General features: G+C 39.5%; 1 protein-coding gene across 1 annotated transcript; it reads right to left on the bottom strand.

Moving 5' to 3' along the window:
* Positions 1-24,196, bottom strand: LOC148131343 (complement factor H-related protein 2-like). The gene is made up of 5 exons (XM_087962482.1): positions 24,019-24,196; positions 21,006-21,185; positions 7,037-7,219; positions 2,540-2,736; positions 1-639 (listed from the first exon to the last, which is right to left on the bottom strand). The coding sequence occupies exons 1-5, from the start codon at positions 24,080-24,082 to the stop codon at positions 634-636; spliced, it is 630 nt and encodes a 209-aa protein (XP_087818608.1). The 5' UTR covers positions 24,083-24,196; the 3' UTR covers positions 1-633.
* Positions 24,197-26,097: the final 1,901 nt, after the last annotated feature.

Genomic DNA, 26,097 nt, shown 5'->3' with positions numbered 1-26,097 from the left:
TTCCAAAAATATTTCTTTTAATTAGAAAAGCATCAAATTGGCAAAATCTGTTGTAATTCTGGATCTGACACAACCCGAAATTACAAATTGTAATATTGGAAATTAGAAACACCCCTCAAGAGTCACATTCCCCAATTGAAGTAAATCAATGTTGCCTGGTGTCATCAATCTCCAGTTCCAGGTCTCAACAGGGTCAGCTTTCTTCCCACGGGAAGGAGAACCACCTAGCCTCTTTCTATCTCCACTCCTCCCACCTTAGGAATGTGGCATATGGCAATCCTGAAACCCTTCCTCCCATAACCAGCAAAGAGAAAGAAAGAAAAGGAATATAAAATAAGGCTAAATAAAATGGCTATGCATATGTCAATGTACATTCCTCTCTCTAGATGTATTTTTAAAAAATTGTTTATGTTGCATTATAATATTTTATCTGCCTTAAAGATAGTCTATAGTGTTGTTGATAAATGTTACCATTTACCCAGTTGGTAAAATTTGGTTTTTACAAAGTAGACTTTTAGGTTCAGATCCATTGTTGACAGCAAATACAGTTTCATGTGATCATATTGAGAAGAATGATAAATGATTTCTGATATTCATCTTCTGGTTCAAAGAACGGTCTTTTTGTTCCTTTATTTATTTCTGTAAAATACAATGTGAATAATGAAGAAATAATTTTGCATCTCTGCATTTTATATGTCTTTTTTAAACTGATAAATCTTGATCTGCAACAAAATGCAACAAAATGCAGCCTCTGATAACTTTAAGATATTAAATTGATTTGTACATGAGTAAGCAGCCTCTCAATTTGCTAAACCAATTGCTTAAAATTACTCAAGTGACTCAAAAATTGTAAACCATTTTATCACTGAGCAATTTCTTCTTTTTTAAAAAGATGACTTTTGACACAATGACATGTAACAAACTTTAATAAATTATTAGGCATTCTTGATATTTTGGGATATAAACTCCAGCAATTAGAATGAACCCAAAGCACCAACATTTGAAAAATAGGAGTAGGGAATTAGACATTACCAAACTTTAATTCATCCTCACAGGGGATACACTTGAGAAAAGATGGGATACAAATGCAGTGAATAAACAAACTCCCATTATTCTCAGACAATACAATAGAAGGATACTGGGAACTGTAGTCCAACAATACCAAGAAAGCTGCCATTTTGTCATTGATTAGAAAGAAGCTCCATTACATAATATTCCTCTGTACTGGGACTGAAATGAGTGGAAACTCTACTTTAAATCCAGTGGCTTATGTTCATTGATTTCACTGGCCTCCGTGCAACAAATTTAGTTGCCTCAAAATGAATGGTTCCAAATAAACACTAATACATTTTACTTTATTTATTCCATTTGCATTGATATTGAAATATTCTCCTCCCCTTTCAATTTGCATATGTGTGTTTATATACCTATTTATAAATATCTGTCAGAAGCTACAGGACCAGAACAAAAAATAAAATTAACTGAATTAGTAACCACTGATAATCATTCATTACATGCAGTGGTGGGATTCAATATTTTTTACTACTGGTTCCATGGGGGTGGCTTGGTGGGCATAGCAAGGGAAGGATACTGTAAAATCTCCATTCCTACCCCACTCCAGGGGAAGGATATTGCAAAATCCTATTCCCTTCCCATCCCACTAACCTGCTTTCCAGCTCCATTCTCCTGTGCAGGGCAACAAAAGAAAACCCAGCCAATCAGCTGGGACTTGGGAGGCAGAGAATAGATGGGGGTGGGGCTAGTCAGAGGTGGTATTTGCCGGTTCTCCGAACTACTCAAAATTTCCGGGTTATCTAGAACTGGTCAGAACCTGCTGAATACCACCTCTGATTACATGTAAAATAAGATATCCCATGAAATATTTCCAAACTTACAATGAATGTAAAAATAGATTGAACAAGAAGACCCTCTGAAATGAATTGGATGAGATAGATTATCCATTACTAAATGAAGTTCTATTGACTTCAAGAGACTACTAGATCCAACCTAAGAATTACTTGCTTTCTACTGAAAATTTTAGAGTGCATGCTAATTGAATTTGTTTCATTGAGGACAATTAAATTAATAAAACTAGCCCACTGAAGTTAAGTTAGAGTTTACATTCATTTCAGGTCTAGGACAAAGGGATCTCCTGTTCTTTATCTTGGAATCTGCCAGGATTCAGCAACAGACCAGAAGAGATGAAATGATGAGCGACGTTTGTGCCTCCCTGTCCCATGCCTCATTGTTTTTAAGTAACATCTCCCCTCATAGTGCTTCTCTCCCATTGCTCTGAACAGAAAGAATTTTATTTAGGTCACAGGAATCTTAAGCAGTGTTCTGATTTAGAAGAATTGCCAAAGACCGAGTTGCCTTAGAATCCATTACATTCACAACTTTAGCTGCCAGACTTTGGCCTTTTAAATATTGCAACTGCCTTTTTTCAATGATTAGATATAGATGTATACAGTATGTATATAAATATAGACAGGGAAAGATATATTGGTGAATTATAGTACTTTTCTGAAAATATACATACAAGAATGCAATCTGGAAAGTCAAATTTCCCATCCAAACAATTAATTCTGAATGATCTGGTATTTGGATGTGGTTTATAGCCTCTTAAACATACAAATTCTACTGTATTTCCATCTTCAACATATATTTTATTCCTGTAGCTCCACTTCAGCCTTATATTGTGTTCTCTCATATCTTCTTCATTTGCTGTACAAGCAACTGTAAAAAGACACAAATCAGATGAAACACAGAAAGTTTGATACTGAAGAATTCCTTTGATAAAAAGATTATGTCAGCCCCGGACTGCCAGATGGTCTGGGGCTGCCATTCGGATAGGGAAGGAGCTGCCAGCTGGAATGCACATTTATTGCTGCCAATGGCCACCCCAGGCACATGCCTGCCTACTGTGTGGATAGCACGCTGCAGGAATCCTGCTGCATTAATGGAGCCAGCGGACAGCCAGCGGAGGCCTGGACTTTGACACAGCTGGTTTGCGGCAGAATAGCTGACTGTTGGATTGTGAGCAGGCACAGGAAGCTGGGCATGATGGCTCAGGTTGGCCGGCTGGGGTGTTGCCAGACTGCAGCAGCCGTATTGGCAGCAAGCAATAGGTGGGAGGTGAAGGGGGTAGAATCACACAATGGGGTGGAGCACCATATAAGGGGTGGTGAAGTAAACCACGGTAACACAGACTTTGATTCATTTATAGTTGGTAACTTCGTGCCAGGTTCGCGTTTACCAGGTAAACATTACTACACCGAACTGTGTTGCTGGATTTTCTTGACATGGGACACCGGAACATGACAGGAAGTTTGTGCTCACTTCAAATTCAATACCCCATCTAGCACCTTGTGGGACATGGCAGAGGCTGGGGCAGAGGCTGCAGTACCAGAGGAGCCATCCACTTTGGAAGCCCTGGCAGCACCACAATATGCCCCTGCCCTGGAAGTGTGTCCCAAGAAGTGGATTGGTTCAGGGATTCTCACATCCGGAGCCATATACATCCACGGGGGAGGCAGGTCAGAGGACGGCTCCAACAGGGGAGTGTGACAGTGTTTATCGATGACTGCCGGTCGATGACTGCAGGTGCTGGGGGGGTCATTGCCCACACTGACCCTATCCGGTAGCAATTTAATGAAATGGCAGGAGAGACGCCTGTCAGAGGATGATAAAGGGGAGTGGAGTTACTCCACTGCATTTGGCAGCCAAACCATGGACTGGTTGAGGGAGAGGTTTGGAAAGGCCAGTTTGGGGGACATTGGGTCCTGGTATAGTAGGGACCAGGGGGAAAGGCCCAGCCACCTGGGCAGCTGCTGCTGTTATCAACCCAACAACTGATGATTCCTCCTGGGTGTTTCCATTTAGCCAGCCGCAAATTATGACTAGAGGCAGACCAAAGATGCTCCAGGGAGCCAATGAAGCGATGATTGCCAGAGGCTGCCTCTACTATTGGACATCAGAGTTATCACCCAAGGGGGAGCGGCTATCAGTGGGCACCTTCTAGTGTTGCCAGCCCACTTCTGGCACCTATTTGGCCAATGGGTGTCAGCCACGGGCAAGGGGCCCTTCAACCATGGGGCCCACCAGCACTATGAGTAACATTTGATGGCAGTCCAGATAAGGTGGCTCTCTTCCTAGGCCAAGTGTAGACACCTGGACCAGTATGTGCACCTTTACACATCCTTTGAGCCATGGTAATGGCTGTAGTGGCAGTGCTGGAGGATGAGGCCACAGACTAGGTGGCTGATCTATATAGTGAACTTGGCCAGGAATTGGGGAATGCAGGGTTGTTCTTTGAGGCACTTCATGAAAGGTTCGAAGACAACACCAGGGCCCAGAGGGCAGAGGGAGAAATACTGGCATTGTGGCAAAAAGTTTGACAGTTGTGGACTATATCTATGAATTCTGAAGACTGGCTGGTAAGCTGCGGGGCCTTGATCACATGTTGCACCAGGCGTGTCTATCGGGGCTTGCCTCCACACTTGGGCACCTGGTATCCAGCAGCTAGGGGCCGAACTGCAGGAATATAGGCCAAAAGAGGAGGTACCTGTGCGACCACAATGGTTTCCAGACCAAACCCCCAGCAATGCCCTGAGGGGACCAGGCCCTCAGGTGGCCCAACTGGAGAAGGCTGCACTAGGCCGGCTGCCTATGTTGTTTTAGGGGTGAGAAACCAGGTCACCATGCAGCTGAATGTACCACCCTCATTCTGAAAGTGAAGTTGGGCGAGGTGGGGACCGGAACACCTAGGAAGATGGCCAAGAAAACTCTGGAGAAGTCCCGAGAGGTCAACAGGCAGAGGCAGTGACCCCAGTGGCCACAGCAGATGAATCCAAGTCAATGGTGGAAGGGGGACCCCAGCTCAACAGTTGTGACAGTGATGATGAGGTGGAAGCCAACCCCATAGTAAGGAGGACTTCCCAACCCTTCTGGTTTCCAGTGATACAAACAGGCCAGAGGCGTTGAGCATGTAATGCTCTTATTGATTCAGGGTGTACATGGTGTCTTATGAGCTTAGTGACAGCTGAAAAGTTGGGGGTGAAGGTGAACAAACTGAGAAGGCCCATAAGGTTTGAGCAAGTGGATGACTTGCTGTTGGATGGGGCGCCAGCTACACAGATTACAGAATGGGTGAAGCTGGAGTTTGGCCAGCACCAGGAACTGATCCACTTTATTGTAGTCCTGAGAATGATGGAGGAAATAATTCTGGGGCTCGCATGGTTAGATAAATGGGGTCCAACCATATGGTGGGTGGGTTGTAGGCACTTGCATATCAAGTTCAGGCCCCACCCACTGCCACATGAACAACTGCAATATGGGATATTCATGTCAGCCCCAGACAGCCAGATGGCCCGGGGCTGCCATTCAGGTGGGGAGGAGTGGCCAGCTGGGATGCGCATGCATAGCCATTGACGGCTATGCCAGACTGTCTTTTGGGCAGGGGAGGAGCTTCCAGCTTGGACGCACATTCATCTCTGCCAAAGGCCACCCCAGGGACACGCCTGCCTACCATGCAGATGGTATGTCGCAGGGATCCTGCTGCATCCATGGAGCCATTAGACGGCCAGCAGAGGCCTGGACTTTGACACAGCTGATTTGTGGCAGAACAGCTGACTGTTGGATCATGAGCAGGCACAGGGAGCTGGGCGTGCAGCCTGGGTTGGGCAGCTGGGGCATTACCGGACTGCAACGACCCTATTGGCAGCAAGCAATAGGTGGGAGGGGAAGTGGGTGGCACCACAGGTTGGGATGGAGCACAATATAAGGGGTGGTGAAGTAAACCATGGTAGCACAGACTTTGATTCCTTTTTGGTTGGTCACTTCATGTCGGGTTCGCATTTATCAGATAAACATTACCACACCAACCTGTGTTGCTGAATTTTCTTGACGTGGGACACCAGAACGTGACAGATTAATGTTTAGGTTGTAAATTCTATGTTGCAATGGGGTAAAATGATTAGTGATCTGTATAAATGGATTTTTCTCTCTCTTTGCCCCCACCTTTTTATTTTGTCTCTCACTGTTATCAGTCATGAACTAAATACTAAATACACTATTGTATTTGCAAAAGGCAGAAGGAAAACATTTTAGTCTCCTTCTTCCAGATTTTCTCATACTAAAGATCTGCACTACACAAGTTCAGCTAACCTTTCTTAAAATGTCAGTTTATATCTTCTCCTTCAACATGGGCTAATCCAGGGCCATCTTAACAGCATTATGGGCACCAGGAAAAGCAGTGTACTGGTACCCCTACGACAACTACTCACATGAATAAAAATGTAAATGATCGATAAAATTAAACATATATTTGCATGTTAGTATTAATAAAAATGCAGTAAAATGTAATAGGTATGTTGCTGTATTTATATGATACAAGGTGAACCGAAAGGTTAACATACACAGATTAGTATCGGGCCCCTCTTCTCATGCAAGTGCCCATCAGGCCAATGTGTTAAGACAGCCCTGGGATAATCAGAGTAGATGTGACTGAGTCAACAGAGAAGAAAGTTTACTATCTATACTTAAAATGCCTATTTAAGAAATATCAATTTTAGCTCCCTAGAGATTCAAGTATTAGAAACATTCAAAAAAGAAAGCCGAGGGGATTGTTGGTAAACTGAATGTTTTATAATTTCTCTTCGGGCAATGACTGATGATTATGATGATGATGGGAGTGCACTGTGTTCTCAGCTATGAAAAAAATGTTTCTCACCTAAGAAAAAAAGAAAGTGTAGATTGCAGAATATCACAGGACAATTTCACAAAACGAGGACAACATTTGTAAATGGCAGAAGATCTTGTACAAGTTTCCATTATAAGGCAGTTTCTCTCTGAGAAAGTTACTTTATCTTGGTTCATAATACTATAGTTTCTAATTCCAGTACAAATCAGTAAAACACCTTCTGACACTAACATTGGGACACAGCAGCTCTAGTATTATAAAACTGATTTCTTTCCAAAAGTACAATTTTTGCTTATAAAGGACAAATCTATAAAGAATTATATATATGAATTATACCTCTACATGTTGGTGTTTGTGACCAACGGCCGTTTTGACAAGTCACTCTTGCAGATCCTTCCATTATGTAGAAATTTTGGCACTGATAAGTTACACTTTCAGACTGGACATAGGTTGCCTTGGGTGTTTCCACAATGTCTCCATTGTCCACAGCAGGTGGACGTCCACATCCTCCCTCAATATCTATATTAGATAAATAATCCATCAGCAATTCTGATGATTGCAAACACACATTTACAGGTTTTAAGCATATTCAAAAGGAACTATATTGCAAAATGCTAAAACTAATTCTTATTTTTTAAAAAGCAACAATGTCTTAGGCAGAAAATGATTACTACACATTGCTTGTTATTGTCTTTCAACTTTAGAAGGTACACCGCCTAGTACCTTAGTCAGATCTATGATAAAACGGATAGCAATTGCTTGGGATAAATGTGATCTCCCCACAAGGGGTTGTTAATTTTATTATCCACTTTCTATTAATAATTGCTCAAATCTTGCATAAATAGAATGTGTAGTCACTTAGGATGCTGTATAGTGCTAATACATGAACATGTTCTGCTTCCTAAAAAACCTTTGTCCATTTTGACCCTGATGTCTAGAACTTTTAATGTTCATGTAATTAGACTATTTCTTCATGAAGGCTTTGGGTGACTTTTGGGGAGACATCTACAAGGAGGGAGGGGGCACATGAGAAATCCAGTGTACTTTGAATATATTTTCTTTTACAGTGAAAACAGATTGTTGATTGAGAATGTAAATGATTTGAATGAATCTTAAATACATGAAAGATACAATGAATAGTAATATCATGCCAAACAAATTTTATTTCATTCTTTGACAAAGTGACACAGTGAAATGCCATGGATGTAGTATCTGTGGATTTCAGTAAGGTGTTTGAAAAAGTAAATCACAATCTACTTCTTGGTAAACTAGAAAAATTAGACAGGATCACTACTATTTGCAAATGGCTGACAAAACACACTCAACAAGTAGTCCTTAAGGAACCACATCAGTGGTAGGATTCAGCCAGTTCTCACTCATTCAGCTGAACCCCTTAACCTTTTTGCGCAGTTTGGCGAACTGGCTAATCCTACCAATGGCTGGCTCTGCCCCATCCCACCCCACCCCTCCCCTCCCTATCTTGCCTCGCTCACCTTGGTCTCTTGCCTAGAGTCATGCCAGTGGCCCAGCTGCTCTTCATTCCTCACCCACTTGCCTTCCTTCACCGCTCATCCAGACCACATGGCAGTTGGGCCCAGCTGCTTTCCATTCCTCCCCTCACTCTTCTTCCCCTTTCTTACCTCCCTGGGAGAGCCATGTGATGCTGTGAAAGGTGAGGCCCTCCTGAATGGTTACCTCATTTGCACGCATGGCCTCACACTCTTCTGGCACAGAGAAGCAGTTGAAGCAGCTCCATGGCAACCTCCAGGAGCTGCAGTGGGAGCGGCTGAGCTGGAGAGCAGTTTGGAGACCAAGAGCCTGCAGACTCAGCAGGCTGGCGGCCAGTATTGGAAAGGCCCCAGCAACTTAGTGATGACCTATCTAGTCAATGTGACCCTGATAGCCAGGTGAGCAAGTGCTGGTTCACTGTTGCCGGTGTGTGTGTGTGTGTGGCTCGACTTTGGGTGCGGAAGGAGGGCTTCTTCTTCTCAGGGAAACCTGGAGGCCCTCTGCCTCCCCTGGCAGGGTAAGAAGAGCGGGAGGCCAGGCAACCTGTCTCTCCATCTCCTACCTGCCTGGGAGAGCCACATGATGCCATGGAAAATGAGACCCTTCTAGATGGCCGCCTCACTCACATGCCTAGCCTCACACTCTTCTGGCACAGGGAAGCAGTTGAAGTGCCACAGCAACCTGCAGGAACTGCAGTGGGAGTGGCTGTTGGCTGGGAGCCTTCCTTGCACTGAAATCCAAGCCTGAGTGATGGGGAGAGAACTGCAGCTTTGCAGGTCCTGATGTCTCTTCTCCACAACCTGTGGGGACCTTCTGCCACGTCCCACTGCTTTCTGCATTTAACTTTGGAGCCACCCAGATGAGGGCAGCCCATTGCATCCAGGCCTGGCTGCATCCCCCATGCAGCGATCCCAGCCCCAGCCACCACTGCCACCTTGCAAGCCAGATTTACAAAGAAAGAACTGGGAACTTTAAGCCAGGCATATGCCCCAGCCCCAGCCTCTCCCACTTCTGCTAGCAGCTCTGGGCTGATCAGCAGTTCAGCTTTCCCAGCTGGCCATGATCCATCATTCCCCACTTGCCCTTCCCTTCCTCCCATGGCTAGCTGCCTTCTGAGCAGTTTTGGCTGTGAAGGGAGGCGGGAAAAGCTCAGCCAAGTCATCTCTTCCTTTCAGCCTTAAACATACACACAGAGAAAACGCACACCTCATGGCACCATCTCCTCATGAAATTCGGCTTCTTGGCACTCTGGGATGGGAAAGCGCTGATGGTGAGGGAGATGTACCCATCAGGACTGACCTCAGTGGTGACCCAGCTCTTCTTTGGCACCACAGAGCTAACCTTTGGGCTCAGCAGGCTGACTTCTCTGCATTGGTGCTTTCCCGTCTCAGAGTGCCAAGAGGCCAAATTTCGCGATGTGCTGTGGGCTGGCTGGCAGATGGGTGATCTGCCTCTGTCATGGTGTTACCTTGCAGAGACATGAGATGTAAATCAGTTGTCTGGTGGACTATACAGAGCTGTCAATATCCATGGAAAAACTGTGGTGCCAGAGGAAGATTGCCTCTTTTCAAAGCCATGTATACATGGGCTGAGAAAGAGGTAAGAGCAGCTCTATATGAAATACAAGACTTCAAAAAATCCATAGGCAGATTGAGTGGGGAAATTTCTGGGTCTGATTAGGTAGATTCAGGGTTTCCTTTCTTTTGGATATCTTCCTTTTTTCCTTAATTATATGAAAGAAAGCATACTGCCTTATAAGCTATATGTATTCCATATTTTAGTAACCTGATCTGAGTCTGCTCTGGGGATGCCTTTCAGGATATGTGGACCTTGAGCTGCTGGTTCTTACCTCTGTTTTTAATGTCCCCTATTCTGCCAAAAACCCTGAGTCATCAGGGTATATGGATTTTAATCTTATTAGGATGCTGTTGGCACCAAAATTTATTTCTATGCAAGATCTCTAGAGTTTTCTCAAATTGCTATGGAAGAATAAATGAGGAAAAATAAATTGTACCTGAATCCAGAGAAAATGGAAGTGCCCAAGGGCAATTTTGAAAAGTTCACCACAGCATTCTATTCTAGATGAGGTTACACCACCCCTTCCCCATCTCAAGGAAAAATACATTTAGGAGTTTGAATGCCTAAAATTATAAAAAAATATATTAGTGTGATGCGTATGTCAACCCTAAAGCTGTCCAGACTGAGGCCATTTTGAGGCTTCAGTGCTGACATTGGAGCTGAGGGTTAAGGAGGAAGGGATAGAGATAGTTGGGGTACTGTAGCCAAAACAAAATACTTTCTCTTGGGAACCAAGGATATTCCTGCAGGTGTTCAGATGGAGTGGGGGTTGAGCAACTGGACTGTATCCTGACTGGACCATGTGACTGATTGTTTTGGAAAAGTGCTAAACTTTTACTTTTAATTAGGTGAAAACTGTGGAATCCATTCGGAGTCAGTTTTCATCAGTTTGTGCGAATATGATATTCCCTAAAAAATTGTTCTTTGAAGAATCTTACCTGCCTTGGAGTTCTCTTTGCTATGGGTATGCTACTTGGAACCCTGACAGTATAATGATACATAGCAATAATAAAATACATTGCATCATCTGTATGAATGGAAGAGCAGCTCATGTAAGTGAGTGGACTGCCACATTACAGCTTCACAGGTAAGATTCAGATTTTATCATATTTTAAGAGTTCTGTAATTTGTAAAAGACGCTCTCTCTCTCTCTGTCACGAATAAGATCAAGTACTTGGGGATATACTTGACAGCAAGATGCAGTACACTAAAAGATATATCAAACTTAAACAGCAGATAGCGCTAGATTTGGCGAAATGGGAAAATTTACAACTGTCATTAATAGGGAGAATATCAACAATCAAGATGACTATATTACCGAGAATTTTATATTTGTTCCAAACAATTCCAATTAGGCTTGGAAAAGATTACTTTGAAGATTTAAATAAAATTGTGTTGAAATATATATGGCAAGATAAGAAAATGAGAATAAAGTTAAAACTTTTGCAAGATGCTAGAATAAGAGGAGGATTTGGTTTGCCTAATTAGGAGTTGTATTACCAAGCTACAAATTTGATGTGGGTTAAGGAATGGATAACATTAAGAAATACTAGATTGTTGACACTAGAAGGACATGATCTGTTGTTGGGGTGGCATGCTTTTCTATGGTATAAAGGAACTAAAACACAGGGATATTTTAGAAGACATTATATACGGGAGTCTCTGTGGTTAAACTGGGAGAAGACTAAAAGACAATGTTATTTGAAAATTCCAGTCTGGCTATCGACTATTTTCTTATCCCATAATATACAAAAAGGAACAAACAGTTAGATATTGTGAAATATTGAATGAAAAGGGTGAACTTAAATCTATACAAAAACTAGAGGAACAAGGTATAAGGATGAATTGGTTTTCAAATACATTCAAGGTATGATAAAGACTCTAAAACAGAAGGTTTCTATGATAAACTGACTGACAGATAAGATTTTGACAGGTACTGATGAAAAGGTGATTAAAAATTGTATGGATATTTATTAGAAATTAAACTAGAAGAAGAACAAGTTAAAGAAACTATGATTGCTTGGGGGAAGAATTTTGGATATGGGATTGATCTAGAGAAATGGCAAAAATTGTGGTCCCAAAATTATAAAATGACAATGTCAACAGCATATAAAGAAAATTTGTATAAGATATTCTACAGGTGGCATTTTCCCCCAACAAGAATAACAAGAATGTTCAAGAATAAATCCGAAAAATGTTGGAAATGTCATCAGACACCTGGCTCATATTACCATATGTGGTGGACATGTGCGGATGCTAAAAAATATTGGACTAAAATCCACACGTGGTTGGAAAAAATGACAAAAAACATATAGATTTGAAACCATATATATTTTTATTGGGAATTTTACCTGAAATATATAGTAAAGATTTGAAATATTTGATTGTAAATGTATTAACAGCAGCTAGGATTGTATTTGCTAAAAACTGGAAAAATGAGAAAACACTATCACAGGAGGAAATCATTAAGAAAATATTGGAATGTGCTGAAATGAGTAGACTGACATTTGAAATTGGAGAGCAAGATGATAAACAATTTTATAAAATTTGGGATCTATTCTATCAATGGTTAGACAATAAAATATAGTAATGAAATATGTACACTCTTAGAAAATAATAAATATATAAAGATGTATTCTTTTCTTATTATATCTACAAAATGATTCTAGGATAGATTTGGGATGATAATATGAACCGTCATAAAACAAATTAAGTAAAATATGATTATTTCGTAAAACATGAATGAATAAAAGTATAGTCAATTGATTGATTAATAATGATATTAATGTATTTAATATTTGATTGAAAATATGAGAGTATATACAATGTAATTATAATTGAAGACTATGAAATGGAAGCACAAAACAATTTGTAAACCAACCGACACACTGTATGTATATATATGGAAGATGGCTTGATGTTTTTATGTTTTGTTTGTTTATGTTTGTTTTAAAAACCAATAAAAATAAAAAAAAATAACCATACAGATATGAAGACGGAAATAGGAGAAATGCAGGATAAGATTCAAAATTTAGAGGAGAAGATGGGAACGATCCAACAAACACTAGAGAAGAATGAACAAAGAATAAAGAATATAGAAACTAAAGCTGAACAAACAGATAAGAGATTGGAAGGGATGGATAGGAAAGTAATAGAGATGAACAGAGACTTAGAAGATTCGATTATCCATCTCGAAATGGAACGTGCAGCATTCTATTTGAGGTTCCAAAATGTATTGGAATCCAAAGATGAAGACCTGGGAGACATAATGTCCCACTTAATAGCAGAGACATTGCAAAGGGACCAGCAGGAAATAGTGAAAGAATTAGATGAGGTCTACCGAATCCATACAAACTACGCCAGATGAAATAAGCTGCCTAGAGAGGTCCACATCAGGTTTGCCAGAAAAAATGTAAGAGACATTGTATATAGAATCACAAAGGATGAGCCGATGGTGTATAAAGAAAAAGATATTGCAACCTTGAAACAAATTCCGAGGTGGGTTGAGGAAGGACTACAGATCTCTGGCAATACTACTGAATAAATGAAATATCTGGTTCTGATGGCTGGTCCCTGAAGGAATGCTGGTGATGTGGGAAGAAAGAAGAGTAAAAATTGATAGTATTGAAAAGACGCAAGAACTTTATGATCAGTTGATGGAAACAGAGGAAGAGGGGAGCAGTAAAGAAGAGTCAGAAAGCAAGAGTCGGGAGGACCAACAAGAAGATCAGCAACAGGGAATACAGGAAACGGACCAAGAAGAGAGAGGTAAAGAAAAGAGAGAATACCCAAGGAGAGAAGGACTAAGAACAAAGAGAAGCAAGAACAAACAGAAGATTTAGGTAGACTCAGAATAAACAACGGAAGAAGAGATTAAATTACTCTCAATAAACATCAATGGATTAAACTCCCAGATCAAGAGGAAACAAATATTAACCAAATTAACTAAACAAAACGTTGATATTATATGCCTACAGGAGGTACATATCCAAAAACAGCATAAAAAATATTTAGAATATCCCAAGTTGGGTGTATTATTTACAGCATTGGCAGATCAAAAGAAAAAGGGGGATAGCAATTTACGTAAAAAAAAAGGGATAAATGCAAAAAAAATCTATGCAGATGAACAAGGCAGAGTTTTAATGATACAAATTAATTTACATCAAAAACAATTACTCTTAGTGGGGATATATGCCCCTAATGATAACCAGAAGAAATTTTATAAGGGACTGTATGATAAAATAATGAGTATAGGTGAAGAAAATATTTGCTTGATAGGGGACTTTAATGCCATTGTTGATATTAAAAAGACTATATTAGTATGGAAGGGACTAGGAAGAAAAAAAAGAGAATTTTACCCAAAATTTTTTTTTGATTTAACACATGAGACCAATTTGGAAGATATATGGAGGAAGAGGAATCTAAATGAGAAGAAATATACGTTTTATTCTAGTCCACAAAAATCATGGTCCAGAATTGATATGGTATGGGTTAATGGGACAATCAAGAAAGACATTAGTGAAGTAGAGATAATGCCTAATATATGGGCTGACCATAGCCTGGTTAAAATTACATGGAAAGGACGTAGTAAAAGAAAAAGGAGATGGATATTAAATTCACAAATAATAAAGGAAAAAGAATATATCTCAAGAATGAAAAATGAGTTAGAAACATTCTTTAAGGTTAATCTAAAACAACATACTAGTTTACAAAGTTTATGGGACACTACAAAGGCCTTTGTGAGAGGCATATCAATAGCCTATATAGCTAAGAAAAATGAAGAAAAATTGAAGAAACAGAACGAATTACAAGAAAGGATTAAAAAATTTGAATATGAGCTCCAGAAAGACCCAAAGAATATGGAAGTTAAGAAAGAAATAGGGATGATTAGACATGAACTAAATTTGATAGATATTGAGGAAAATGCACGTAACTTAAAAACTCTTAAACATAATTTCTTTGAATCAGCAAATAAACCAGGAAGGTGGTTGAAAGAGAAAGAGAAAGAGAAAAGACTAATTCAGCAACTCAAGGATGAGAAAGGGACAGTGTATTATCAGATGGAGGAGAAAAAGAGAATTGCGCAAAGGTATTTTGGTGAGCTTTATAAGCAAGAAGATGTTAGGGAAGAAAACATTAGATACTACTTGGAGGGAAATGGTGTGAGCCCAATTTCAGAAGAAAATAGACAAGTACTTAATAAAGAAATAACATTAACAGAGTTACAAAAGGCGATACAAAAACAAAAAAATAATAAAACACCAGGCCCGGATGGTCTACCAGGTGAATTATATAAAAATTTATCTGAAATATTTGAACCAATATTACTGGAACTATATAATGAGGCATTAACGCAAGCTAGACTTCCGAGGTCCTGGTCTGAGGCATACATCTCCTTAATTTCAAAAGATGGCACTGATCAACAACTAATTGCGAACTATAGGCCAATCTCGTTGCTAAATACGGATTATAAGATATTTGTGACAATATTGGCAGAAAGAATGAAACCAATCTTGAGTGAACTTATACACAGAGACCAGAATGGTTTCCTGCCAAATAGACAAATTAAAAACAATATTAGGACAGTACTAAATTCGATTGAATACTATGGAGCTCATCCAGAAAAACAGGCAGCTTTAATTTTTTTGGATGCACAAAAAGCATTCGACAGTCTTAATTGGAAATTCAGGCTATATCAAATTAAAAAGCTGAATCTTGGCACTAATATAGAAAAAAACACTACAAGAAATATACTCAAATCAAAAAGCAAGTGTATTATTAAATGGAGATTGTACTGAAGATTTTGAAATAGCAAAAGGAGTGAGACAAGGGTGTCCATTATCGCCTCTGTTATTTATCTTGTCTTTAGAAGTGTTACTAGCTGCAACCAGACAAAACCCAGAGATTTATGGAATTAAGATTAGAAATGAGGAATATAAAGTTCAGGCATTTGCTGATGATTTGGTATTTATAGTGGAAGATCCAATGAATTCGGGACCAATATTGTTGCAACAAATAGAAAAATTTGGGGAAGCAGCAGGATTTAAAATAAATAAAAATAAAACTAAGATGATAGTCAAAAACTGTACAACAAAACAGAAAGTAGAATTAGAAAATACAATAGGACTCCAAATAGTAAAAAAGGTGAAATACCTGGGAATTTGGATATCACCCAGATGTTCATTATTAAAAGAGGACAATTATGTCAAACTGATTAAGCAAATCAGAAAAGAATTGGAATTATGGGCCAAATTGAAACTGTCTATATTAGGAAGAATAGCAACGTTGAAAATTACCAAAGCTAATATATCTATTCCAAATGATTCCAATTAAATTAGGGAAATCTTTTTTTATAGAACTAAATAAAATGACATCCAAGTTTGTCTGGTTGGGCAACTGGCCACGTATTAAAATGAAACTATTACAAGATAATAGGAGCAGAGGCGGTCTCAGACTACCAGAATGGGAGCTTTATTATCAGGAAGCGGTGTTGAGTTGGATTAAGGACTGGATTAAATTAAAAGACAAGAGAATCTTAACATTAGAAGGATATGACCTCTTGATAGGTTGGCATGCATTTTTGTGGGAAAATAAAAATAATATACATACCTATTTCAATCAACACCTAATAAGAGATTCATTGATTACAATTTGGAAAAAAATCAAAGGTAAAGACTATACAGAAATCCCACGATGGCTGCCAACCATGGAAGCCATAATACATCCAAATAGATTAAGACTTACGGAAAGTGGTAAGCTACGAAGAACTATTAGATAGTCAAGGGAAATTAAAATCAAACCAAGAACTGAAAGAAAATGGAATTATAATCGATTGGTGGCCATATTTGCAAATTCAAAATAAATATAAAAAAGACTCAAAAGATTTTGGATTTGACAAAGGGCAGAACCAACTAGATAAAATATTAATGGGACCAGAACAAAAACTTATAACTAAAATATATAAATATTTATTAGATTTTAAAATGGAAAAGGAAATAGTTAAAAGTACAATGATTGCATGGGCACAGAATTTTGGATACACTATAGAATTAGAGGAATGGGAAAAATATGGAATATAAATTATAAATTAACGGTATCTGCCGCATACAAAGAAAACATATATAAAATGTTTTATAGATGGTATTTAGCCCCAACAAGATTGGCAAAAATCTACTCCAATATGAGTCCTAAATGTTGGAAGTGCAAAAAAGTTGATGGTACATTTTATCACATGTGGTGGATGTGCCCCGAGGCCAGGACATACTGGATACAAATTAAAAATTGGTTAAAAGAGATCACTGGCTATCAGACTGAGCTCAGACCAGAATCCTTCCTATTAGGAATCATTAAAGAAAGACTTCTGAAAGAAGTAAAATACCTAGTGTTACATATTATAACAGCTGCCAGAATAGCTTTTGTGCAGGTATGGAAAACACCAAATACCCCTAATGAAGAACTAATAATACACAAAGTAACAGAAAGTGCTGAGATGAATATGCTAACAATGAAATTGAAAGAAAAAGACAACTCTGAATTCTTTACAATTTGGAACAATTGGTATAAATGGCTAACAAACAGAACCAAGAAGTGAGACAAAAATGTTAATTGAAACAACCCTTAAGAAAGTAAAATAAAATTTTGTAAACTATATAAAGATATAAGAATAGTAATTATAGCTAAAGATATTATTTAATAGTAGATAAACACAATATAATGCAATATGATATTTAAATCAAAATCTTGTATAGATGCCAAGAACGTTGTTGATACCATGATGTTTTAGAATGTAAAAAGAAAAAGAAAATTAATAAAAATTATTTTTTTTAAAAAAAGAAAATTACAGGCCAATCTCTTTATGCTGTGTCACCTGTAAAGTCATGGAATCAATTATTAACCAAGCCATTGTCCTCCACTTAGAAACAAACAACCTACTCTCTAATAAACAATTTGGTTTCAGGAAAAAACTACCCTGTAATCTGCAACTCTTACACTGCAAAAACATATGGACGACACAACTCGATCAGGGCAAAGCAATAGACGCAATCTATGCAATCTAGAAGCAATAGACTTCTGTAAAGCCTTTGATTCAGTGGTACACGACAAACTACTCCTAAAACTAAAATCTTACAGTATCTCTGGACACCTGCATAACTGGTTAGAAGCATTCCTGTCAAACAGGCAACAAATGGTCAAAATTGGGAGCGTCCTATCAAATTCTGTATCTGTCAACAGTGGTGTCCCCCAAGGCAGTGTTCTAGGACCAACTCTTTTCATACTCTACATAAATGACCTCTATGATCATATTAAGAGCAACTGCGTTCTCTTCGCTGATGATGTAAAGCTGTTCAATACCACAGACAATACTGCTACCCTTCAAAAAGACCTTGACTATGTATCAGAATGGTCATACAAATGGCAACTTCATATCTCACCAAATAAATGCTCTGTCCTACATATTGGCAAAAAAAATCAGAAAATAAAATTCAGGCTGAATAGTCAAGACCTTGTTGATGATCCAAACTCTGTCAAGGATCTTGGAGTACTCATCTCAAATGACCTAAGTGCTAGAGCCCACTGTAACTACATAACCAAAAAGGCGTTAAGAGTTGTTAACCTAATCTTACGTAGCTTTTTCTCTGGTAATATTATACTAATAACTAGAGCATACAAAACATTTGCTAGACCCATAGAATACAGCTCATCAGCCTGTAACCCACATTACGTATCTGATATTGACACAGTTGAGAAAGTCCAGAAATATGTCACAAGAAGAGTTCTCCACTCCTGTACTTGTTGTAGAATACCTTATGCCACCAGACTCAAAATTCTAGACCTAGAAAACTTAGAAGTACGCTGCCTTTGGTCCGATCTAAGTATAGTATATAAAATCATACATTGCAATGTCCTACCTATCAATGAATACTTCAGCTTCAACCATAACAACACAAGAGCACACAATAGATACAAACTCAAGGTTAACTGCACCAAACTTGATTGCAGGAAATACGACTTCAGCAACAGAATGGTCAATGTCTGGAATACTCTACCTGATCCTGTGGTTTCTTCCCCAAACCCCAAAAACTTTAACCTTAGACTTTCTACTATTGACCTCACCCCTTTCCTAAGAGGTCTGTAGGGGTGTGCATAAGCGCACCAATGTGCCTACCATCCTTGTTTCTTTTTATTTTTCTTATATGTATCCATTTCATATATTCATAACTATGTTTATACTTATACCTCTTATCTTATAATCACTTGACAAAATAAATAAATCAAAATAAAACATAACAACAATAACAAGGGCTTGATAGGTAGATTAAAAGGGTCAAGTCCAGTCTAAATACCTGGCTAATTGCAATGGATAACAACAACAACAGTAACAGCAACAACAAATGCATACAAAGGCAGAACTGGAAGATAGCATCAGACAACAAATGCTGCCTCTGCAAAAAGCTGAAGAAATAGTGGTCTATTTAGTTAGCTGCTGCAAGAAGATTGCATAAACCGAGTACAACAAAGTTATGACAAATTAGCCACAATGTTGCATTGGAAGGTCTGCAAGAAATGCCATTTTCTTGAATACAAGAAGTGATAGGACCACAATAGAAAAAGTAATAGAAAATGAAGAAACTAAATTGCTCTGGGACTTTAAAATTCAAAAAGACAAGACCTGCTACATAACATCCCAAACCAGAGGTGGGCTGTTGCCAGTTCGCACCAGTTCTAGTGAACCGGTAGTTAAGATTAGGCACAGTTTGGGGAACTGGCAAATCCTACCACTAGCTGTCCCCACCCACACCCTTTTTGGGCTGTTTTTCAGGCTGTTTTCAGGCCATTTGGGGGGCATTTTCAGTCCATATTGGGGGCATTTTCAGCTGTTTTCCAGGCCAAAAACAGCCTGAAAAACAGCGTAAAACAGACTAAAAATGGCCTAAAAACAGCCCCAAACAGGTCAAGAAATGGGCAAGGCAGGGCCAGCCAGTGGTGGGATTAACCTCAACTGGCTGAATACTAGCTCTGCCTTTGAGGTGAGTGGCCAGGAGGCGGGGCTGGGTATGATAAGTGACATTACCCAGTCACATGACCAACCCGCCATGCATACCCAGCCAGAGAAGTGGTTGTTAAAAAATTTGCAGCCCACAACTGCCCCAAGCTTAATAATTACTGATACACAAGTCAAAGTTCTCTGGCTGGTGCTCATGGCAACCCCTGGAGGCTGAAGAGAAGAGAAAGAAGCAAGAAAAATCACAAAATATAAAGACCTTCAAATAGAAATGAGTCAATAGTGAGGTCACAATTTTAGCCTGAAATAGAAATGACCAAAATATTGGATCAAATTTCTCACAGCACTTTTGAGACGGTCTTGGAAAGAATTGCAGGAAACAGTCAGAACTGGTTTTACTTTTATTTATGCCAAAATAATGTGTCAATAAAACAGTTCTTTGAGAAAGCTGAAAGTCTTGAAATGCTGACTTGGTTGGGTTCATCACTCAGAACCTTGATATTAAACCAGCTCTACTTTCTTACACTTTTAATAGTAAACAACTCCTCTGCAGTCCTGAGCCCCAGCCTTCTACCCAATCATCTTCAGGAGAATGGAGAAGACTCAGGGAAGAGCTAGAGAGGAAGCAAGAGCCCATGGCCAAGTCTGGCACAGGACCAATGAAGGCACCAACGTGCCTACCATCCCTGTCCTATTGTTTCTTTTATTTCTTTTATTTTTCTTATATGTATCCATCTATTCATAACTATGTTTTTACTTATACCTATTATCTTGTAAACAATTGTCATAAAATAAATAAATAAATAATAATAAAAAAAAAAGATGCAGGGGGCAGCCCTGGCCATGTTAGTTTTCTTCTTTATGGCATGTCTATTTATTTGCCCATTAATTTGTCCATAATTTTAGCTATGCCTCTTCATTTGACAAGCAGATTTTCTACATGTTGTTTAAAGCATGTTGCCTGAATGTTTCCCACATACTGTATCTAGAAAGAGTATTTTCAAGGTGAATGTATGGAAATGCAATGATGCAATCATGTCTATTCTAGTACATCCTCCTATCGTCTCTGCTAAAATGTTCTGAATGAGATACTGTATGTCCCTTAGGCAAAAATAATTAGAAAATTATGTAAAATAATGTTAAAAAGCATACTTGTATAGAATTAAATATATCAGCCATTCTACAATAATAGAAATGTATGCAAATTCTACTTACTGACACATTTCGGTGAAGGTGACCATCCATTCTTTGTGCATTCAACCACCTTTCCTCTGTTATCTGTTTCAAGTCTAAATCCGCTGTCACAATGAACTCGAATTAGATCTCCATTACGGTATATAGTTCTTTGAGGTTGGAAAAAACCATTCAATATACTCGGAGAGTTACATGTAATTTCTAGAGAAAATAAATCATATAGTATATTGAAAAAAGAAATACTTGCACATATCAGATTATGGGCATTTCTCTCTATTAGCACAGAACAATAACAAAATTATATGTATTTGTGTGTGTATGTGTGTGTGTATGTGTATCACCATGATACACACCATTAAACAATATTACTATGTTAGTCAATAGGCATGCCTATTCATAGGCATTAACTTATTTAAAACTACCAGGTAGTATCTAAAATATGCTGTGAAATTAGCCAACTTGATTAAAAGTATTTTTGGAAGATTTTAATTAAATTCAACAAGTTGCAATAATTATTCTTCCCTTTTATTTTGATTTTGAATTGAAATATAAAGCCACTTCTGCCAGCATGCAAGAGGTTGCCCAGAAGAGCCCCACTGCACATGCACTCACTCCTGCCACACAACAGTTGATTGTTGGGTATCTGGGGTGCATGCGTGGAGTGTGAGGGTGCACGGGAGGCACATGTGCATGCGCAGAGATGCATGGGGTGAGCAGGGATCACACACACATGTGCAGAGATGCATGGTGCACATGTGGATCATGTGTGCATGCACAAGGGGCATGGGGGGCAGTGCGCATTGCCTTCTGGGTGCTGGTGTGAGCGCGAGCACATGAGCATGCATGCAATTTTTGACACGGGAGCCGAAAAAGGTTTACCACCACTGATATAGCCTATTGATCTATTAGAATCAATAAGACCTATATGGCTGATAGCAGGCCCCTGGATTAAAACATGAACCAAAGTCTCCAGCTAGGATTTCATAATATAAAAGAACTATTTGTAATTTGTTAAGCTGTTGCAATTTGTGTAATATGATTTTGCAAAGTAGATAGTTTCATAAGTATATTTGGAACTAAAAGGAGGAAACTGTGAGAAATAAGGAAGTGAAAGTAACAGATGGATGAAGGTTTCAGATATACACGGGTGTATGTAGAAACTGGTGTCAGCATGAAAGAACAAGGAAGTAACTTATGAAATATGACAGGAAAGTGACCATTTATGCGTGTTCATTAGAAGAAAGGTATAAAAAGTCAAGCTTGACATCAGCTCAGGGCCACTGACCTATAGTTATCCTTGCTGGACCAGCTATGTCATTGGACCTCATTGCAATGGGATATTGATGTAAGTTGTGTTATGATGTTGTTTATGTTCCAAATTACTTCTAAAATAAATCTCTGCATTTAAAGTAAGAATTGTTTTCTTGTGTTGCTGTCTTTTGTTTCTTTCGTTGGATTTTTCCATGACAAGTTGGTTATAGCTCATTTTCTAAATAATCTTCTAAATAACCACAGTTTTTCTAATCAGGATGGCATGACAACAGTTACAAAAAGTCCCCAGATTTCAGGATGACCAAGGAGTGATATCTGGTCTTTCTCTTGCAGTTTGGGAATATTCTCCTTGAGAATAGCTGCCCTAAGTTGAGGATCACAACCACTCTCCTATAGGAGATGCCCAGGCTGAGTCCAAGGGTGGGATCAAATGCACCACCAGTCCCTTCACACTATAAGAGATTTAAACTCAGCCCACCTTGAATTCTGTGACTCTTATCTACTGCCAGTTTGCTTTGACTGCTAGTAGTTCAGATTCTTGTAGAGAATCTTTAGCATGCAACCAATCTATATTTATTTATACTGCCTTGCACTTGACACTTCTGGCTTTCTTGAAGCTAGTAGTTAATGTAAAACCAAAGATATTTGTGTCTATATGTGTGAATTTTTCTTATGATTTATTCTTAATCATATTATTGAATTTTAATTTTTGATTATTTTATTGCTAATTTAATATCTTTAAATTGAAATGACTGGTATGAATAAAAACAAACATTTCCACAGAATTGTTTTGTTGCCTGTAGTGGAACTGCTGGTTCTGGGAAAAAGTTGAACAGCTAGAATTGTAACATGTCCCTCCCTAGACATACACCAATCTGCTTCTAATCCTAAGATTAGAAGCATATCATTATTCTTTACCAGTAGCAAAAGAAGTTTCTATGGTATTGTTAGAAACTGAATTGGAATTTCTATTAGTATTGATATTTAGATTTTGGTATGGCAACAGTTTATAAATTCTTTAAAAATAGAAACATGCAGTAGGTCAGCCATGGAGTGTATTGTTGGCAAAAGCAATTACTGTACCATTTACTGATATAAAAATATTACTCTATGGTAGGGGTGGGATTCTACCAGTTCGCACCTATTCGCTAGAACCAGTTGTTAACATTCTAAGCAGTTTGGAGAACTGGTTGTTAGAAGAAATTACTGGCCTAATCCTGTAAGGAAGGAAGGAAGGAAACGAAACATTCTGGTGTTGCTTACAGAAATTGCCTCTCTGTTAATCCTTATTACATTCTTGGCAGGACTGGACTTCCTGTCTCAGGAATGTCTCTGGAGTTTTTACCCCCTCCTTTGCTAGTACTTTGCTTGTGTGGAGTGACCATTCAAAGTTACAATGGCACTGAAAAAAGTGACTTATGACCATTTTTCACACTTATGACTGTTGCAGCATCCCCACAGTCATGAGAGGCCAGGTGAGGAGATGCGTACCTCAATGTGAGTGATATTGAGTTGGCCAAGCCCAGCCAATAACATGACCACCCAGCCACACCCACCAACTTAGCCACACCCACAGAACTGGTTGTTAAAAAATTTGAATCCCACCCCTGCTCTATGGATATATTACCCTACATTAATGAAAGAGCAGCCTTTGGGGGAAAATTATCAAGGGTGCAGTGTGCAGTTTTTGCACTAATTGAGCCATGAAATGGCCAAAGGATATGTCTTTCATTGCACAACTCTCTTTTTCATTTTTGCTTACCGAGGCAAACAGGCAGTTTTGTACAGGCTCCATTGTCACAGAAAGATCTGTTCTGACCTTCCATGGCATAATACTTTTGGCAGCTGAATTCTACTGAAGAGCCAGATCTGTACTGCTGCTCAGATAAAGGAATAATGTCTCCATTCTCAATACTGGGTGGATCCCTGCAGCTTTGTCCTCTTTCTATTTAACAGAGAACAAAAAACCAATAGGAAATGCTAGCTGAAGTGGATGACATTCCTTAAAATAATAATTATAAAGAAATTGGCTTAAAATTATTACAGATTCTGCTCATTTTTTCTAATAAAATCAGGTACTAGCTATTTTTAAAAGTGGAATTATTTCATAAGCAAGTTAAGTATTTGTGAAACTTCAGCATCAGAACACATGCTACATCTCAACAACACTACAATGTACCCACTTTCTGAACTGAAGAAGCTTCTTGGATAGGATATGAAACGTCTTCAAGGAAAAACAAAGAAAGTCCAACAGTCTTTTGAAAAAGCACCTTTGGGACAATGTACCCAACTGTTCACAATCTACTTTTCTCTATTTCTCTCTATTTCTCTCTCCCCACCTCTCTTCATTCATATTCTTTTTGCTCTATGTTGACCCAGATCTTGACAGTAATATATGATGTAATTGTATGTAGAAATGACATTGGGAGAAAGAAAAACAAATGCAGCCAAGGGAACTATCAGATAAAAGGTAACCCACTTGGAAATCAACTCTCCTAAGCCTGAGGGCTATTTTTTCACCCCTTTAAGCAGGTTATGTAACTACTATGTCCCCCACAATTCAGTTCACAGCCTTTTGAGGGAAAAAAACCAGCACCTAAGGTTGCTGCCCATCCCACCTGGCATACGGACGAAGCAAGCAGGTTCAGCGCACACACACTCTTGCCTGCTAACCATCCAAGCAACCCTGAGCAGCTTAGGGAAACATAAGAAAGTGCTCCAGCGCATGTGCAGAGAGCTGCAGGGTGACGCCCAGACTCAAAAAGAGATATCGGAGTAGGTGCGATTTACCTGCTTCTGTTGCAGCTGCCTTGGGCAAGATGAGTTCATTGGCAGCGATCGAATGAAATGTCTTCCAGCTCTTCAAGTTTGAGTTTAAGAGCGCCCCACGGAAAAAGCCGAGAACAAGGTGAGGGCATGTTCCTCCGCAAGGAGTGTGAAGGGAGGCAGACACTGCACCTCTGAGGAGAAGAGGATGCAAAGCCCTGGCTGTCACCTGGGAGGCAATCCTAGAGGAACATGTCACATGCCCCTGATGCCCTCACAGTCACTACTTTTGCTCTCAGCTTCTTCCAATGGGGCGCTCTTAAACTCAACCTTGAAAAGAGAGAGCTTGCAAGTTCCCCTCTCATTGAATGGGCTCCCAGGCAGCAGAGAAGCAACTCAGTTGAATCCTGCTTCTCTCTGCTGCCCGGGAGCCCATTCGATGAGAGGGGGACTTGCAGGCTTCTTGCTTTGCCAGGAGAGAGGCACTCTCACTTTCCCAGCAATAGCAAGTAAGAGAAGCAGTCTGGAGCCTACACACGCTTCTCCATTGTTCTTTCCAGCTGGGAGAGTGAGAGTGCCCAGCAAAGCGAGAACCTTCCAAGTCCCCCTCTCATCGAATGGGCTCCCTGGCAGCAGAGAGAAGCAGGATTCAACCGAGCTGCTTCTCTTTCGATGAGAGGGGGACTTTCATGCTTTTTGCTTTGCTGGGAAAGAGGCACTCTCGCTCTCCCAACTGGAAAAAACAATGGAGAAGCATGTGTCTGCTCCAGATTGCTTCTCTTATCTGCTCTTGAGGAGCGTCTCCCCATGTGTGTCCACCCTCCCAGCCCCACCACAGCCTCCAGTCACAAGAGGGGGAGGAGGGGAGGAGGAGGAGAAGAGTCTCCTGAAAGAACTGGCTGAACAATGATCAACAGCCACGGTGGAAATGTCCCTTCGGGTGACCCTTCTCCTCCTCCCAGCCCCTCTCATGACTGGCAGCTGTAGTGGCAGCAGTGGCAGCAAAACAAAAAGAAGCGGTTTTGCTCCCGGTAGAAGCGGCGACAGCAAAATGAAAGGAAGCTGACAGAGGCAG

This window comes from Notechis scutatus, chromosome 3 (genome assembly GCF_049901735.1).
Source record: "Notechis scutatus isolate UNSWTSFEM ecotype Mainland chromosome 3, rNotScu1.2, whole genome shotgun sequence".
Lineage (NCBI taxonomy): Eukaryota > Metazoa > Chordata > Lepidosauria > Squamata > Elapidae > Notechis > Notechis scutatus.
This window is presented reverse-complemented; position numbering and strand designations above follow the sequence as displayed.

Excerpts from the sequence above, each read along its gene's own strand:
- LOC148131343 (XM_087962482.1), bottom strand. The coding sequence starts at position 24,082 with ATGGAAGGTCAGAACAGATCTTTCTGTGACAATGGAGCCTGTACAAAA. Across the intron at positions 7,220-21,005 it reads ACCTTCACCGAAATGTGTCA|ATATTGAGGGAGGATGTGGA; the intron begins GTAAGTAGAATT and ends TATCTAATATAG. Across the intron at positions 2,737-7,036 it reads ACAAACACCAACATGTAGAG|TTGCTTGTACAGCAAATGAA; the intron begins GTATAATTCATA and ends GTCTTTTTACAG.